General features: G+C 38.7%; 1 protein-coding gene across 5 annotated transcripts; it reads left to right on the top strand.

The window, feature by feature from the left end:
* Nucleotides 1–369: 369 nt before the first annotated feature.
* Nucleotides 370–16,954, top strand: gpcpd1 (glycerophosphocholine phosphodiesterase 1). Of its 5 annotated transcripts, XM_038286021.1 has the most exons (21): nt 370–725; nt 1,012–1,101; nt 1,731–1,821; nt 1,935–2,019; nt 3,173–3,248; nt 3,926–3,967; nt 4,537–4,660; nt 4,827–5,064; nt 5,135–5,297; nt 5,397–5,526; nt 7,674–7,728; nt 7,806–7,898; nt 7,970–8,047; nt 8,740–8,779; nt 9,793–9,851; nt 9,940–10,005; nt 10,080–10,216; nt 10,407–10,542; nt 10,634–10,794; nt 13,781–13,830; nt 15,681–15,854. In XM_038286021.1, the coding sequence occupies exons 2-21, from the start codon at nt 1,053–1,055 to the stop codon at nt 15,719–15,721; spliced, it is 1,914 nt and encodes a 637-aa protein (XP_038141949.1). In that variant the 5' UTR covers nt 370–725; nt 1,012–1,052; the 3' UTR covers nt 15,722–15,854. The 5 variants fall into 5 exon arrangements, with proteins under 5 accessions (XP_038141949.1, XP_038141948.1, XP_038141947.1 ...); XM_038286020.1 differs by lacking the exon at nt 13,781–13,830 and having other exon boundaries at nt 3,929–3,967; nt 15,681–16,954; XM_038286019.1 differs by lacking the exon at nt 13,781–13,830 and having other exon boundaries at nt 15,681–16,954.
* Nucleotides 16,955–18,485: the final 1,531 nt, after the last annotated feature.

Here is an 18,485-nt window from a genome sequence, read left to right as displayed (position 1 = left end):
CGGAACCAACATGGAATGTGGAAAAAATGTTTTCAGAATAAAAGTAGGATTTTAAAGAGTTCAAAACACGCCAGTTTTAGCCTAAATCGCTCTCTTTTTAATAACTGAGAGTGTGTGGATATGTGCGGTTAATTTTTCCGTTACCATGGAATAGTCTGGTTACTAGAACCTGAACACTAGAGCCAGGGGTTGGTTTTAACATTTCTTATTTCTTCCAGAAAAAACGAATTTCAAAGAAATTTTCCTGTCATGCAGTTTAGAAATTTTCACACTCAGCTTTTAAATAAAAGAGAGCTATATTTGACACTAAATGTATAGGTGAATCGATTTTAATTTGAAAGTCTTTACCGGAAGTCTTTTCGAAGCGGTTCAAGAGTTAGAAGATGTTTGTTGCAAATTCCGTAAGGCTGAAGCTGCAGTCGGTCGTGAGTCTTTGTCCTAGTTCCTACAATGCATGTGGATGATGCAACGTTTTCACTCGGGGTTTAAGGTTATCGATAGTTATCGCTTTGTCTCACGCCTGCGACCGGGACATATTTGTTTATTTTCTGTTAAAGCCATCTTTATTCGGAGGCTGATGAACTGAGCGGCAATGGCAACGCTTCAGCCAGCTGGCTCAATTTCCCCTCGACAAGACCGGCGCCTCTCAGCTGGATAGATAAACCGGGGCTCTCTGCGAATCCATCTGCTGTGCCCAGAAACGGCTCCGAACTTTAAATAAGAAGGTAATTAACAGTTTATTTTTATCACATGCTAAGTTTCCTGTATTCTAAAGATGTTCCTATTTTCGCTCTGGGCGTTTTAATATATAATGGTACAGGATGTTTACCGTTGGAGGAGCTGGGTTGTCACTAACATCACAGCTTGAAGCTCTGTTGTTTTCAGTCTAAGTCAGACACGTGGCCAGTCTTGCAACATCTCTATCCTCTCAGAGCTTTATGGTCTCTCTGGGGGCTGGTGAACAATACACAAGAAAGGCTGTTTCACTAACAGTTCGCTGTTGTCTTGCAGCCTGTTTACATCGCCAGTCTGTTTGTGTGCCTGTTTCAACAATGGAGACCACCAAGGTAACCTTTGCCATCAGAGGGGAGACCTCTCCAGGTATGTTTAAACCTAAAACATTCTCTGTTTCCAGACTTATTAAATTTCTAGTGCTCACATGTAGTTTAGCACAGATAATCTGTGTGTGTGTGTATATATATATATATATATATATATATATAGATGGATCTAGATAAATATATAGAACTGGAATAAAGAAAGAGTTTGGAAGTTTACAGGAAAGAAAAGAAGGAAGCAAGTTAAGATCTTTCATCAGCCCCAGAATGATTCCTTGGGGTCCACAGCGGCACCCCACTGTTCCCAAAGGGAAAGAGTAAAAGCAGAGGAAAATTTTCAAAGGGATGTTCAAAGTTACTATGCCATTTTTTAATATGTAAAAAAAGAAAATGGTAAAGTACACTGAGAACTATGGGATAGAGGGAAGAGATAAAGGATGTGTGAAAGGGACAACATAAATAATAATAGACAGAATTAGGCACTATAAAAAAAAAAGGTTTTAGATGATGGGATTAAGTATAAACCTTTTTCTTTTTACAGATTCAGTACCCAACATGTGAGAGAGGCGTTAGTGATTAGCTTTTAGGATCCTGTGATATCTGATGAATGACTTATAGAAGTGATATCTAAACTCTTCTTGTATTGAATGCCCTTTTTTTGCCCGTTTCTAGGTGAGGTGATTGCTATAGTCGGCAGCTGTGAGGCTCTGGGAAAGTGGAGCTATCAGAAAGCTGTAACTCTACATCCACCAGTCGATGGAGGGTATGTAAAGCATTGCATATTGCTACAGTCCACTTTAGATCACAGGTTTAAAGCCTTCAATCTTGATTGTTGGTGTCTGTAATTTAAACCCCGGCTTCTTTGTTTAATCACAGGAACACATGGACAGTAACAATCTCTGTGCCCAAAGGAGTTGTTTCCCAGTATCGCTATTTCAAGGGCTTGTTCCTACAGTCAAAGGTGAGCTGGCAGGTTCAACATGATTTATTTATTTTATTGTGATGGTTTATTTAAAGTTGGCAGTACTTTGAAATGTATTTCTCTTGACTTGGAAGGATGTTAGGTGTTTGAATTGTTTTTTCATCTCTCCCTGTTCATCCTGTTCACACCTGGCACTACTGAGCTTCTGTCTGCTCAACAGATTGCCGTTTATGCCCTGAAAGCCATTTAAACTGCATTACACCAGCTGCACAGGACTTTAGAAACGCTGTGTTGTATTGTTAAACAAAAAGCCTAATCCTTTAGGTTCAGTTTTACAGCAGGGTTGAACAAGGTAAGCAGAGCAACAAAAAAATCAGTGTACTCTGAAAATAGCCAATCTCTTCCTGTAGAGCCAGTAAAGCAACTTCTAACAGCCAGTTAAGGCCTTTTTTTTTCCTTCTGTCGATTCTCCTTTGTTTGCTCTCTATCAGTGTCAAGCTAGTAGTTTGTAGCATGTGTCAGATGTCACAGTCTTAGAATACTAATGTACGGATGAGATGTGTGTAAAGCAGCCCCTCTGTCGGAGCTACCAAGTGATCTAGACATGCAGGTGGAGCGGTATTTGTGGGTGTGAACAGGACCAACTTTAAAGTCTGTTTTTTGGAAGGTCTAGCCACAACTGACTGGCTGCTTTGTTGTAATCCGTCACATGGAACCTCGGCAGGCCTTCAATGAGGCATCCTTTAGCATGTTTTCACCCAAACTGATATCACTCTACTGACAGCAGTACAGCAGGAGGAAGTCACCTATGGTATAAGGTTTAGGTTTAACTTTTGTAGTACACTTTTTATTTTATTGGAAGGAACCCAACCTTTTTTTTTTTTTTTTAGCTTTTTCTTTTCCTACACATGCACTGTTTTTGCAAAAGATAATCCCGTTGCCTATAGATATTCGGATACTTAATAGAGCTAATTTTAGTTTTTAATTTTTTGGCTATCCTTTCACTAACAAATCCCCTTTTCAGATTCAACGTACGGTCGGTGCCTGATCCATCAGGGGGATCGGTGACTCTAAGAGATCTATCTGCTTTCTCATTCTCTGGTCCAAAGATGTCTTTGCGACCTGCTTGAACGGTAGTTCTTGTGTATCTGACTTGAAAACCCTAACATTGTACCCAACATTGGAATTGCAGAGTGCAGGTGGTCCATGTCAAGTCGTAGTCAATTTGTGGGAGACCCATCATCAGCCCCGCACGATGAGACCCACAGGTATAAACCAGAATGACAGAAAAAGAAAAAAAAATGGTTTGGTTGGGGTTAGCAGTTTTTATTACAATCAATCCTCCTGTACTCTGTAGAATAACCCACTTGGGAAAGATCTGTGTGTTTTTGTTTTAAGTTTCAAATAACTGCAGTGTTTCCTCCCCAAAAAGTCTTACTGTAATTTATAGACTTCTGCTTTGTTTTTGACGCTGTGTGGATGCTTTGAGGGGGATTGGTGAAAGTGCTTGCTGCACTAATCTACAAGCCACAGAGGAAACACTGTGGGGCAGCTGTTATTAGATCTCTTAAGCTAATCAGCCATTGTGTTGGTTTTATGCAAAGAAAGCCTTTTAAACATGAGCCAGATAGAAAGAGCCACCTCCATGACTTGCTTGATGTGTTTGACTATCAACTTCTGGGTTCCTTTTGTGACTGATTTACTTTTTTTGCTAACTCTGTCATAAGATTGAGCTAAGGTAACCTCTGTCTCCTGTTCACATTAAATAACGTTAATTGTTACGATAAATAGATTTTTATGTTCACTTTAAAGTTGAGGCATCTCAAATTCAGAGCAGTGCAGATTTGGCCCGCTGTGAAAATTTGCTCTGGTTTGATCGGACCTCAACTTCTGTGGCGTTTCAAAGACTTCAAACTGTTTTTTTGTTCCTTCTCTTTAATTTCAGCAGCAGAACAGACAATTGATGATGGGGAATTTGGATTCCACAGTAAGTTTGCTTCATTATTACCGTCTTTTCTATACAAGTAGTAATTGTGGTGCCCGTTAAGTTTTTCTGTTTTTGTCCATTTTGGCTTAATTTTGGATTTAATTACCACCATTGAGCCTCTCAACAGCAGCCTAACTGGCTGAACACAAACAGCATGGTGCTAGCATCACAAACCTCCAACCTTATTCATATAAGGATTACTCTCTTTACAGTTAATTCATATTTGATTAAAGGGAGCTTACAAACTGCCTTTAATCCTGCTGCTACTTTACAATTATGCTCAGCATTTTGTTTGGTTTAGCACAAAATCCCTGCAATACAGTTTTGACTTTTTGTTTGTTTTTTGGGGGCAGGATATAAAAAAAAATTAGAGATAAGTACTCCATCGCTCCAAAGTCTCTGCAGGCAGCTCATTCAGGCTTTTGCCTCTTTTATAATGGTTGGGACATTGTACTAAACTAAAGCTTAGCCTCCTCCCTGCTATTGAAACAGCTGCAGCCTCTAGGCTCAGCATTCATGGTGGATAAAGTCATGCCACCGCCCTGATTACAGGCTTTCTATCTCTGCAGATGGGGTGAAATGTGTTGACTCAGGATGGCTGACATGCCAAACAGACATTCGTCTGCGCTTGCACTATTCCAAGAGGCCTCCAGTGTCAATTACCAAGAAGAAATTCAAGAAGTCCCGCTTCAGGTAAGGGTGTTGCTGGGTTCAAATTGTAACTGCTGAGAAAGTACACCATGTTTCGTACTATAGGCTTAAGTAAGAGTAACAGCATGTCTGTGGATGTAAAGTAGATAAACATAACGTACAGTTTATTAGTTTTTTTTAAGGGTTTATTTGTCTTTTGTTCATATAGGATCAAACTTACGTTGGAGGGCATTGAGGAAGAGGAGGACGAAGAAGAGGAACTCAGCCCTTCCTCTTCGCACAAGATGACCCCTACTTTGGAGATCAGTTTGATCACTGAAAATGGCTACAAGTCCCGTCACTCTCAGCCGGAGTGTGGCTATGCCCTGGAGCCGTCTCGATGGACTGAGTACAGCATCCACACCATGGACCCTGACAACATGGAGCTCACCTTTGAGTTTTTTGAGGTGATTCTTCTTCTGATAACTCTGTCAAAAGGTACTTATACATGGATACTGATCCTGATCATGATTACAGGAGGATCTGAGTGAGCATGTAGTCCAGGGAGACATCCTTCCTGGACACGTTGGGACAGCCTGCCTCCTCTCTTCCTCATTTTTGGAGAGTGGCAAAGATTCAGGAGTAGTTACACTTCCCATAATGGGACGAAACTCCAGGCAGACAATTGGGAAAGTCAGAGGTGAAGCTTTTTGCTTTGAATATATATATATATATTTATTTTCTATATACATATCCTGATATTGTGGAGCCCATTGTTTACTGTTGTTCATGCCTTCAGTGGATTACCTGGTGATCCGGCCAATCCAGGGGCTGCAGTGGGACATGAGCTCATCGTACACAAAGCACTGGAAAAAAAGAAGCACTGTAGATGTGGGTCACAGAGGAGCTGGAAGCTCACATGCTGCCAAGTGAGTTGTCCAGTCAGTCTCTACCTGGAGGATTTTCAGCAGACTCATAATGAAGTAGTGAAGAGCTTCTAATGCTCAACACGGTTGCTCTTGGGACTAGTTTTAAAAAGCTGTTGTGTAATTGGTTGTTGGTGGGGCGCCTTTAGTTTCTTCTCTTAACTGTCTGCATAATGTGGTAATAAGGTATTTTCTAAACTTCCAAACAATGTTTTTTTTATAGCATAGAAAGTGGTAGTTACGGTGTTGTGGCCTGTTAACTAATATAACCTCTCAAAACCCACCATGTTTTAAAGCGTTTACAAATAATAACTCAGAATGCATGACAATTACACTGGTAAAATGTTTACCAATATAGACACGTTAGACATCATTGGAAAGCTTAGATTCTCCACAATTCAACCACCTAATTCATTTTATGGACATAGCGAGAACCAAAGCACAAGTAACAGATATAGCAGCAAGTCAAAATGTAACATGACAAAGCAGCAGCAACAAGCAAGCATGTCTTTATAACTGCTGTTCAAAAAAAGACCTATTATTTTCGAGAATATGTTTGAACTGATGCAGCTTGGACTGTGTTTTACTCACCCAATTTTCGTGTATATATTCAGAAACTAGAAGGTGTTAGCTTTCAAATAATGTATCGCATGTAATTTGGGCTTACAGTTGCTAAGTTATTTGCTTTTCCGTTTGGATATGCAAAATAGGGGAGAATTTCCTAAAATGTGGTGGATATTAAGAGGTTAAACTTTAAACTTAACTCTTTAAAGCCTTAAGGGTACACTATGCAACCGGTGTTGATTTTCCAGAGAGGCTCCCCCCAGAGGGCGAATGTAAAAGTGCACTGTCGTAAATATGCACAGCTGTTCTCCTGGTTTCTCCGTCAAGCCAGGCGCGGTTGTTTTGAGCTTAGCAGCGAATGACTAATGCTGCGTTCACACTGGACAAAGCTGGCGCGACAGAAGCAGCGAGTTTACATGCAAAGTCAATGGTTGACGCGCGTCAAGGCGCAGCAAAAGGTCCCGCGCCGTGTTTTGAGCAGCAGGCGCAGCACGTCTGAGCAGCTGAAGCAGCGCGTCGGGTGCGTTTAACGCAGGGAGAGAGACACAGCGCTATGATCACTCCTCTTAAACAGTTTATTGACGCCTAAATTAACTTAAAATGCAGAAATCTGCAGGCAGAATATGCAGTTTGGATTATTTAGATGAAAAACACCTACCAGCTGCCGCTGTGAACCGCGAGGAGGCGACCAGGCCAGAGGCTGCTGATGAAGGGATCCATACTGTCGGCGCACCGCTGGTATGTGGGGGTCTGAGCGGCTCCGACAGAAAAAATATTGAAGGCAGGATAATAATCTGAATGAACTGACTGCACTGATTACGTTTTCAGGTGTATTTTCTCACTTAAACACATATTAAAACTACTTTATTCCCACTGATCAGAGCAAATATAGCTGCAAGGCAGAGAAAGGATAGTGAAGCTCCGCCCAACGCGCGTCAGACACACTTTTGCACCGCAGCCAGAGCGGCAAAGCTGCTTCAGCCGCGGCGTCAGAACTAACTGGTACAAGCAGCAAAAATGAAGCAGCAGATGCGATTTTGCTGCTTTTGCTGCGTGAACGTAGCATAACTGCACAAAGATCGCCACTGTGCTAGCAACGAGAATGCTTTTAACTGGGGGCATGTAGCAGTTCTCGCCGTAAAGCAAGACTGACTCTCACGAGACTTCTAAGCCTGTGGGTGCGGGTCGGTGCTCCTGCAGTTGCAAGTGCGGTATTTCCCCCACAGACCACCAGGGCGGCCGAGAATACCTTTGTTCAACCTGAAATGACTCATTTAGTCATCCATAACGTTATGGAACACATTAATTAACTGAAAAATGTTGCATAGTGTGCCTTTAACGTGTTCAGTGATAAAAGAAACCAGTCCGTGTGTTGCTGGGTCACTTAAGTGGTCCTCATCTTCTGCAGGAAATCATTGTCTGCTGTGTTTCAATATCCCTTTAAACAATCAAATATATATATATATGAATAGAATGTATAAATAAATAGATTAATTTTCTCCTTTTTTTAAGTTGAGAACTCAAATCTAGCCCCATTTCAACTGCCTGTGGGTTTAGATGACTTATCAGTTGTTCTTGTTTTACAGACACCACAAAGTCAGAGAAAACACAATTGCTTCTTTCACAAGTGCTGCTAAACATGTAAGTCCTTAAGGTGGTAATTGTCTAGATGCAGCTGTTTTTGTATGAGACTTGCCTCACTGTTCATATACTTCCAGGGTGTAGCCTTTGTGGAGTTTGATGTTCACCTCTCTAAGGATGCTGTGCCTATAGTATACCACGACCTGACATGCTGCATCGCCACCAAAAAGGCAAGTGGCAGCTCTTTGCTCACACTTCTGGTGGCTTTTTGCCGCTGACATTTCTGGTCCTGTCTTGGCAGAAGAAGAATGACCAGACTCTGGAGCTCATCGAGGTTCCTGTCAAAGACCTGACATTTGATCAGCTGCAGCTGTTAAAGGTAAACTGCACTTGTTAAATGGGATTGTAGAGATTCCCTGCTTTTTAGAACGTGGGCTATCAATCTGACTTATCAGGGCTATAGAAGGAGGCAGGATCTAAGGAAAGGATAATTATACAACCAATTAAAACCATCTAGTTTTTTAGAATTATTTTGCTTGATTGAAAATACGTTATAGATATACTAATATCATTAGGGGCCAGTCTGCTTTGCAGTGTGATTTTTTTTTTGTGTATATCTCCTTCTGTTTGTCAATCCAGACTGACCCTCTTCTTTAAACATTTGCTCACCCTGCTGGAAGGTCACCAGACTATTCCTCAAACAAAGTCTATAGCACCATGACACCATTATACAGTACTCCTAAATTAGGAATTTTAGCGATTATTCTGTCTGATTATTCAATTTAGCAGACCTTTGCCACTGGTTTCACATTCGGGTGAATTTATATTAGTTAGACTTGGATCCAGATATGCTGCATTGTGTTAATCAGTGGATAGATGACAGCCACTGGTTATATGCTGGACCTGAAATGGTTTGGATTATTACTGTATCCTCGGCGATCACTCATCAGTTTGATTCAGTACTAAACTTTCTCCTACTGCTTTGGCCCATGGATCATTGATAAAATGCGTATTGTTCTTTTTTCCTGCTGTAATGGTAACATACTTAAATGTGATTTGTGTCTCTCCTAGCTGGCCCATGTCACGGCCATGACAGGAAGTGATGACAAAGGTAAGCAGAATTGTGTTTTGTCCCACTATCCTGTCTGGATCTTGTAATAAAGATTGAATTAGCGCGTCTGTAAAGGGCAGTTGTGTAATAGCTGGGGGGTAGCCCTGTGTCACATGATGAAATTTATATTCTTGATTTTGTTATATAATCTACTGTGTGATGAATTTTAGAGCTTGGTCTAAAATGGACAATAAATGAAGCCCTCATGGACCCACATTTGGTGTCAAAATTTATTTCACATATTTATGTTGATCTGTTTTAGCTTTTCCATGAAACCTGCAGAATTAATGCAGGATTCTATGGGCTGCTGTAGAAGTTCTGGTTGAAGAAGAGACGAATCTTAGTAAAAATCATGTTTGTTAGGAAAGAAATTATGCTGATTGTCTGTTGAAATAGAAAAATGAGGAAACCTTTTTAATGTTTTTGTCATGTGTTTAGAGATGAGATCCAGATTTAACCCTGAGAGAGCCACTTTACATTATACATGCAACAAAAATATATATATCTGCTTATAGTAGAGGGGGGAGGAAAGTCTAATCCAGTTGATCCCAAGAATACGGAGCCAAAAGAAAGCTCTTCCAGTTTAGGATAGATAATGACTGAACAAGGTTTATGTTTCCTGAAATTTAGGTTAAATGATAATGAAAAGGAGGGAGAAAAACATATTTTACTCAAAGCAAAAGTTGTTTTTAAAGGCGTATTTCATGCAAATCTGACTTAATGCTGAAAAAAATTATGTTGATTATTCCATAAGATTGGTCAATTAAAAAGAGGAAATAAATAAAACCAACATGTCATTCTGGACCTTGACTGTAAAAAAGTATCATTATGCAAACCTCAGACCTTTGGTGTAAAACTGCAGGTTTTAGTGACCTAGATTCAGTTCTTGTTGAAAGATCACTTTGCTGACGTCACCTTGCATCACATGAAAGAGGAACAGGAGATCATGTGCGTTCAGATCAGCCAATCATTTTGATGACGTCTGAACATCCCCCGTTTTGTTTTGTTTGTAGATCTCCTGGACGAAGAGGAGGAAATTGATGAATATCAGCCATTCCCCTCACTATCGCAGGTAAAGTATGCTGTAATGATAACGCTGCGGAAGGCAGCTTGCAGCCCTCCCACAGAAAATGCTCACCTTTTTCTGTACCTCCTCAAAGATTTTTCAAGCTGTTCCTGAGAATGTTGGCTTTAACATTGAACTGAAATGGATCAGCCAAATGAAGGTGAGTTTAAACCACACTTTGAAACCAAATAAAGTGGTATCGTAAGCTGATGCTTTAACACTTTATTTCCACAGGATGGAACTTGGGATGGGAACTTGTCCTCATACTTCAACATGAATACCTTCCTGGACATTATTCTTAAATGTGTCATGCAGAATGCTGGAAAAAGGCGTGTTATCTTCTCATGTTTTGACCCAGATATCTGCACAATGTAAGTTCACACAAGGCAGTTTATTCTTCTTTTAAACTGAAAAGTATCTCATGAAGCCTGTAAAGGATCAATTTACCTCAAAAGATGCGCATAGGGATTTTTTCCAGTGAGGCTAGAGACGCCTCAGCAGGATCTATTTGAAATAGTATTTTCCAATCAGCTTTTTCTGTGTCTTTTATTTGGCCTGCAGGGTGCGACTCAAGCAGAACAAGTACCCCATTCTTTTCCTGACTCAGGGAGTATCAGAAAAATATCCTGAGCTGATGGACATTCGCTGTCAAACTACGCAAATTGCCATCAGCTTCGCTCAAAGCGAGAATATCCTGGTGAGTGATTTACACACTTTAGGTTACACAGTTACAAATGATAATTTAAAAAAAATGTTAGATTAGGTTTAATGAACTTGATTTCTTACAGGGAATCAGCGCCCACACAGAGGAGCTGCTGAGGCACCTTAACTACATCGAGGAGGCTCGGTCTAAAGGCCTGGTGGTGTTTGGCTGGGGAGATGACAACAACGAGCATGCTATCAGAAATAAGCTCAGGGAGCGAGGAATCGATGGGCTCATCTATGACAGGTAAGGTTCAACATTGGAATCAGTCTATTCTTTTGTAATCTTATTTATGCTGCACATCAATTTTGTCATATACAGGGTCTTTGTACCACTAAATACTAATTATAAGAGTTATAACTAATTTAAAACACTTGATTCTTCAGAAACTCTGATACCATGCACTCCTGCAGGATATTTAGAAGTGAAAGCAGCTCCACAGCATCACTGATCCTCTGCTGTGCTTAATAGTGATATAAGGTGTTTTTCCGCGGTTCAATTTCAGTCCGGTCAGACTAAGCAGCTTGGTTAATCTCCTAGTAAAATTAAACTAACGGCACCTAGTTTTTATTGTGAAAGAGGTGGGGTTTTTTTTCTTGTTTTTCATCACTCTCCAACAACTACTGGGTATATAGATGGATTCTGATTGTTGCTGTCAGCACAAGGTTTCCCTAAAGCCCCATTCACACAAACCTTTTGTAAATTGTGCAGAGAATTGTCCGAGCATGGTAGCTGACATAACTGTTTGGTGTAAATGGAATGCAATTGAACTGGACCGTGCCAGATGCAACCGAACCGCGCTAAAACTAGTACTAGTTCAACAGTAGGGCTCGGCACGTTCAGTTGTGGCTCTATTCTCTGAAAGCAAAGAGCGCATGAGCAGACCGTTTCATCTCCTATTTACAGTCAGCTGACCCATATTGCGGGTTTTCCGGCATGTCCGGCTTTGTAATTCGTAGATCTCTTCAACTTCTCACAGCACGAAATTCTTCTCAGCCTATTGACAATAAATGGCTTCAGAAGAGCGTGGTGCGATCTGGGATGATGTAGAGACTGAGGCTCTCATTGAAATTTGGGCGGATGATGCTATCCAGGCATCTAAGTTCCTGAATGTTTGCTTAATTCCCACCTTGAGAGCTGCAGTATCGTGGACCACCAATAGGACGTGAAGAACCATGTGATCGTGATGTGTAAATTGTTGTAAGAACCAAGCTTTGCACGGTTAACTGATCCAAACTCGACACAGATTTCAGTAGGTTTCAGAAGGTTAGTGTAAATGGGACAAAAGATGAAGCTCTGCTGCAGCTTTCATTCATCTTTTTTAACCTACTTATCATACATTGAACATTTCCAGGAAGTTTGATCATCTTAAAATTAAAACGTATGAATAAGTAATGCTTCACATCCACTTTTTTTGTAGGACAAATAAAAAAATAGAATTTATTTATGTATTTATTTTTTATATCGATTAATCCCTCCTTGGCTTTCCAAAGCTCAAGACTGTCATTAATTGATCACTTTTTATATTTACCAATATACGCATAAACTGGTAAGGGAGTTCAGGTTGTACTACCACCAGCTGCAAACATTTAGTGTTATAGTTTCATTATTTGTTCTAAAATAGGATTATTTTACAAGCATGTTTCATAGCTGGAATTCCGTTAGCCTTTAAATTACGGTAACTTTCCAGGCGGATGATTGAAACAAAGCAAATTTTTAAAAGCAATTTTCATTTTTATTATGAAACAAGTAAGGGAAAAAAAAAATCTGTTTATCGGATTTGTTAGGGAAAATTGGGGATTAGATTTTTAAGCAATATCACCCAGCTGTATTCTGAATCTCTAATGCGCTCTATTTTATTGCTAAAAAGTCTGGTTCTGCAATAGGGCTGGATAGTATAGGTAAAAGTCATATCGAAATTTATATTTCTTTATTTGGGTTCATATTACATATAAAAAATAAAAAAAAAACAACACAGTGTTATTCAGGCACAAATGCATACATCACAGACTTCAATTTAATTTGAAATATGGGAAATGTGATAGCATTGCTGGTGAATAAAATTATGCCGCCACATATTTGAATTGTCCCGACCGTTTCTGCTTCAAACAGCCTTTTGTCAGATAACTAGGTTTTGTCCAAAAGGCTTGTTTACTTGTTGCTACATCATAAACTCCTTTTACTAATGTTTACGATTAGCAGAGTTGACAGTTGGCATCTTTTTATGAGGATAATGAGTCAGTGTTGTTATAGCAGGAGTTGTTTAGCCTTACTGTCTCCACCCGGGAGCAATGAGTTCAAATAGTGGTCACACAGGGAGCCTGTTCTGTCAGGTTAAACAATATTTGGTTATGTAACGTCAAACAGTGGAAATGTCATTACTTTATGTTGCTTCTCGGACCGCATGCAGATTTTTTTTCAGTCGTTCCTTAAAATATAAAAAAATCAGCTTTCTTCGGACATTTAGCTTTATTCATTTCCAGATGAAACACCCTTTAGTGGCCTGTTGGATCATGGTTATGCTTTAGATTTTTAATTCTCTAAAATTAAGCCATTTGATTTTATTCATTTAGTTGAAATGTTTAAAAATGAAATGTAATGTAGAACAAACTGTACGTTTAATTTAATCTAAATTTCATTAAAGTAATTCATTTGAATGTGGCTTAAAGCCGCAGTATACGGTTGTATGAGATTTCAAAGCTTTTATTTCAGTCTACCTCTGCTGCTCCAAAAAGTGTTTTTTTCTGGTTTTGTCTTTTATTGTAGACAAATGAAAACGCTGTTGCTAAGCAGCCAAGATCCAAGTGGCTGCTCTTTTCAAGTGGTTTATGTAAACAGTTAGCCTCATTTTCAGAGATTTTACACTTATATAATCCATTGGCAGTGTTTTGGATCATCTGGCACCTGCTTTGCTTTTTAAATGAAAGACCTGATTGTTTATCGACTAGTTTGAGCGTGAAATGAACAAACATGGTTTGCCAGGACTGTTATGTAAAGCGTGGGAGTTAAACAGATCCCTCTGGTCCTTAGAAAACTGAACAGTCAGCAGAGGCGTTTGGTGAGGCCTTTTCACTTCTGTGTATCTCCATGCAGTGACATTTGTTCCATACTTGTGTCGCACTTTGGCCCAGACTTTTGCAGACCTCTGCAGAAAGCAGAGTGAAGTTGGTGGTTGGTTTATATAAAACACATCTTTACGCTGTTATTTTCTAACTGTGCCTCTTTCTTACAGAATTTGTGAAAGCTTGCTGCCATATTTTGACTCAAGTTCTCCAGATTCCTGTAATGTCTTTCTAGTTACTGTGATTTTTAATTTACTTCACTTTACCCCGCTTAGCTTCTTTATTCCCCACCCCTTGTCCTAGACCGCACTGAATGAATCGTACGCATCAAATGCTGCTGGAGCTCAGCAGTGTTTCTTGACAATGATACATGAGGCGGTTAACTTATCATAAGTTACTTGTGACCTTTGGAAAGGATCTTTTAACTTTGCAGAACTCTTTAAACTTCCTTGTTGATTGGTCAACTGCCATAGTTATCATTTTGTTCTCTAATAAACACTTGGACACTTCCTGGTTTCGCCGCTTCGTATCGGTTTCAGAATGCTATAAAATCCCTCCCCATTCATTTTTGCTGGTTTGGCATTTTTTGTGATGATTTTTTAGTTTGAATTTTTTACTGGTATCGGCACAAAGATCAATCTGCTCTTTACTTGCATGAAATTGGAGCATGCTCTATTGCCTTCTGAATGATGATCTGTCATTTCTAATTAGATTTGCATAAAGGATACTTATGCAAGTGTTGCAACAAACAATATACGCTAATATGCAATGGTTTAAACTAGCTTGACCCAAGGAGCATTTATTCCTCACATGAAAAGTTTCCATTGTTTAACGGCAGTTGGATGATCTGACCATATAGTATTTCGTTTTGGAAACTAGCCATCAGCCATTAGCACTTTGAATGAACAGTTATTATCTCCTGGTTCTGTGTCACTGTTCCTGTCGTTTAAAGTGCTTTTAATGCAATAGCAGAAAAAGTAGCATAATGACAAACACTCTCAGGCTGTTCGAAGTGTTGAGGAATGTAGTGCTACCCCTCCCCTACTTGTTGCTTCTTTGGCTTGTCCTCTTCTTGACAGACATGCTTCACTTTTCAGTATATAGACAGTTCAACTGTTTGTAGGTTGTTATACAATTAATGAAATGAATAGTACATAACAAAACATAAACTTGAAAGTCTTAGCATCCCTAACTATAAATGTTCATTTTTTTTGTAATAATTTCAATTAGATCGCTATAAGCTTTTTGTTTTTTAAAGGTTTGTGTCAGTTAAACTTTATCTACATGCAAGACTATTATACTGTTACAAACACTAAGTGGTGTTAAACTGTTAAACTAAGTGGCGATTTCACTGTTGACTCTATTGACTATCTGCCCTCAGTTTTTGAACCTCCTCCAGTATTTAGGTTTTATTAAGACAACAATCCATGTCCCTGTATTTGTTTTATTTATATTATTCTTATAGAAACCAACATGTCTTAACGTCAACAACATTTTATAGCTTTTGTTTTTCTTTTTTGTGTGTTTTTTCATTACCAGGAATATGGTGGATTGCCCTAGTTTAATCTGCAGGATTTTACAGCCCAATATCAGAAAGCTAATTAACTAAAAATGCATGTAAAATGGCACTTGGCCCAAAGTCAATGTGTTAATCTAGGAATGGGTGTGTTGAAACCTTTGGGTGTTGATATCCAGGAATGCAATAAAACATTATCAATTGAAGCTGCTGCACGCAGAAGAGCAACCAGTGCAATCATTCTACAGGACTGTGCATGTTTGTAAAGAAAATGTTTGTAAAGAAAGTTAAAAGCCAAACTGCTCATCTTGCAAAATGTATGAAACTTAAGATACAAATGACTAACTCTGGCTTACTACAGTATAGATTTATATTATTTTCTATTGTCAGTACATTTTAATAATATAGATTTAGTTTTGCAGCACGTTGATTTCATATAGAACAATTACTTGTTGAAGATTCTCGTTCAAAGAGAAGTTTTGGATGTGAAAGCAGCGGTATCATTAGGAGATTATCCTAACTAAACAATTCTTTCCTTTTTTTCCCCCCTCTAGTATCTGTGATCCTCAAGGAGAGCCAGACATCTTCCAGGTAGAAGAGCAACACTCCCTGCAAGAGGTCATTACAGAGGAGACCCTAAAGAGCTCTGCCTGCTCCTGCTACTCCATTCCCTGCTCCTCAGTGCCATGCTTAGCCTCCAAGGTTCATGGTGGAAGCGCAGAGTCAGATTCTGGGCTCAGCTCTTCATAGGGAATCCCAACTACATATTATTAAACTTTTTGCACATGTTCACTAAGAATGACCAAAAGAAGATTGGTTAATAAAATTAACTCTTTGCATTTGAAAAAGAAAATACAATTAATATCATCATTGGCTAGATTCACCCCTCTTCCATTACAATGTACCTCCCGGTGTGGTTAACATTTATTTCCTACTCTCCTCACATGTTGTATCCCAATTTTAAAAGTTGGAAATTTAGCCAAAAGCATAAACAGACCAAGCTGATTTAGAAATATCTATTTTTTTCACATAGGCTATTACACCTTTACAAACAGCAATTGTTAAAATGTAAAGTCAGGCATAGAAGTGCTTATTTTTACAGCCAGGTTTCTGGATCCAAGTAAAATGTTGATTTCCTGCATGTAGCCATTGAACACATGTTTATCCATATGTATAACAATAAAATAACATGATGTGTGTTATCACATATCAGTAAAGTGCTGGGTCAAAGCTGAATTCTGCGAACCACACAGAAGCATGTGGAATTTGATAAATGTGCTGGTTGCTGTTAATTAGTTTCTTTTTTTTTCTAGTGGAGTGATTTGATGCACTTTTGAATCCACAGAGGGAGATGATTAACTTCCTCACTGTGATGTGTAATTAAGTCTCTGTTCCACATTTTCAAGCCTTAAGACTTTTGAGTGTTGGCTAATGTTCAACATAGCATTTTTTTATTTACTGGTTTATTGAGCTTCATATGTACTTGATCTGAGAAAAAGCAGAAGAATGTTTTTGCAAAAGTCCACGTCAGCCACAGCCTTAGGGGAATTCCTTTCTTCCAGGTTTTTTTTTGTTTCAACATGAGCTATCTCATTTAATAAAGACTTGTAGAAATCTATGGGCCGTTTTCCAACCTGTTAAATCTGTGTCACCTCTGCGCCACATTATCTTCATTTGTTATATTTTTGTATAGTATCTGTCTTTGATCAGTAGTGTAAGATAACTGCATGCTTGCCTTGTATGTAAATGTTGATGTATATGGATGGATGAGTAATTGAACCATTTGTATCATACTAACCCAGGTGTAAATAAACTTATTTGCCCATTTCTTGTCTCGTAATATCTTTGATAAGTGTTCTTTTCCTGAAACGTTGCCTCAAAACATGGGAATTACAAGCATGAAGCTTTAACAAACATGTTTGTTCTTGTACCATGTGTACTTTTAGAGTGGTCTAGGGCTCATGGTATACCTGGAATTTTTGAAAGTGTGTTAACATTTTCAGTGACACTTTAAGAATTACTAATGTTGAATCAGCAAGCGGTGTTTAAAAAAAAAAAACTTGATTCTCATGCCCCCTCTCTTTTATATTTTTAGATGCTATTAGATGATGCATAAATAGCCACATGTTAATTTAGTTTTTTCTTGATTTTTTTTTCCCTTAGTGTCTGTTTTTGTTTTTTCTGCCCTTCCATATTATGTATTATATTAATGCTGATATTACCATGAATATTAGATGCAACCCAATTTTTCTTCATTTTTCAGTCTGTCCCATCTCTTTCTATGAACTCAATATTTTGGCCACAAGATGTGATATTGGGTGTAGGCATCTATGGACAAACATACTATCATTGCAATCCATGAAATTGCACCAAGTGATCTTTAACTCGCATTGATATATATTATCTTACAACTTTATCAAAAGTGTTACGAGTATGAGTACTACCTGTGACCTCTGTGTGAGAACAGTGGGTTTTAAACAAAGTAAGGCAAATATCAGAGTGACGGAGTTAATGGTAAGTTAAATAATTTCTCGGTAACTAGGTCACATCTACCAGCTTGGCTGCTTTATCAGGAATGTGAAGGACACTCCCTGTATCTCCAGTTTCCAGAGAGCCACAAACATTCAATTGCAGTTAAATATACCATCCTGCTTCTTAGGAAACCGGCATAAAATGAGTTTTGGTGTCATTAGGTCATTTAAACAGCTGTGTTGCTTTCATTTCCAGAGGTCTTTGAACCACAAAAGATAACAATCTTCTCTCAGACTTAATTATTGATAATAAAGTTTGGGTTGCCAGGTAGTGAAAAGTTCAAACCGTCATCAGACTTTGCTTACCTAAAAGGCACTGTTTTAATTAGTGATGACCTGACATCATTTAAAGCGCTGATAATATAAATGCCTGGTTACACTTCTTTAATAAAGAGCAATAAAAAAAGCTATTATTTACTGAAGTACACATGGGTGCAGAATGTGAGTTTAAAAAATAAGCATTAAATATTATGTTGTAGTTATAAAGCAGAGCGGGGATGCCAGCTGTTTTATTGTAGAAATTTACAGTTTTATATTCATACTTAGGGGCATCATGATAAACATCAGAAATCAAGAGAGACCAAAAAAAGAATGTTCTTGTATTGTGTGACCGATAAAATAGAAGCTAATTTTATGCTGAAATTACATGAACGAAAGTTTTGTCCCATAATGGTTTCACATGACAGTTTGTTGTAGGTGGTCAGATCAATAAGGGTTCAAAGATAACAGTCACCAGGAATGAAAGGACTGAGGAATCCTTTGCTCCGAAATATTACATCATTTTTCACTGACGCACAGATGATGAGGAAAGAGGAATCGCTTGAATCG

This window comes from Cyprinodon tularosa, unplaced genomic scaffold (assembly GCF_016077235.1).
Source record: "Cyprinodon tularosa strain WSP-4 unplaced genomic scaffold, ASM1607723v1 ctg22, whole genome shotgun sequence".
Lineage (NCBI taxonomy): Eukaryota > Metazoa > Chordata > Actinopteri > Cyprinodontiformes > Cyprinodontidae > Cyprinodon > Cyprinodon tularosa.
This window is presented reverse-complemented; position numbering and strand designations above follow the sequence as displayed.

Bases quoted from the DNA above. Each gene is read 5' to 3' on its own strand.
- gpcpd1 (XM_038286019.1), top strand. From the start codon at position 1,053: ATGGAGACCACCAAGGTAACCTTTGCCATCAGAGGGGAGACCTCTCCA. The intron at 2,020-3,172 runs GTGAGCTGGCAG...TTGGAATTGCAG, and splicing joins GCTTGTTCCTACAGTCAAAG to AGTGCAGGTGGTCCATGTCA. The intron at 8,780-9,792 runs GTAAGCAGAATT...TTTTGTTTGTAG, and splicing joins GACAGGAAGTGATGACAAAG to ATCTCCTGGACGAAGAGGAG.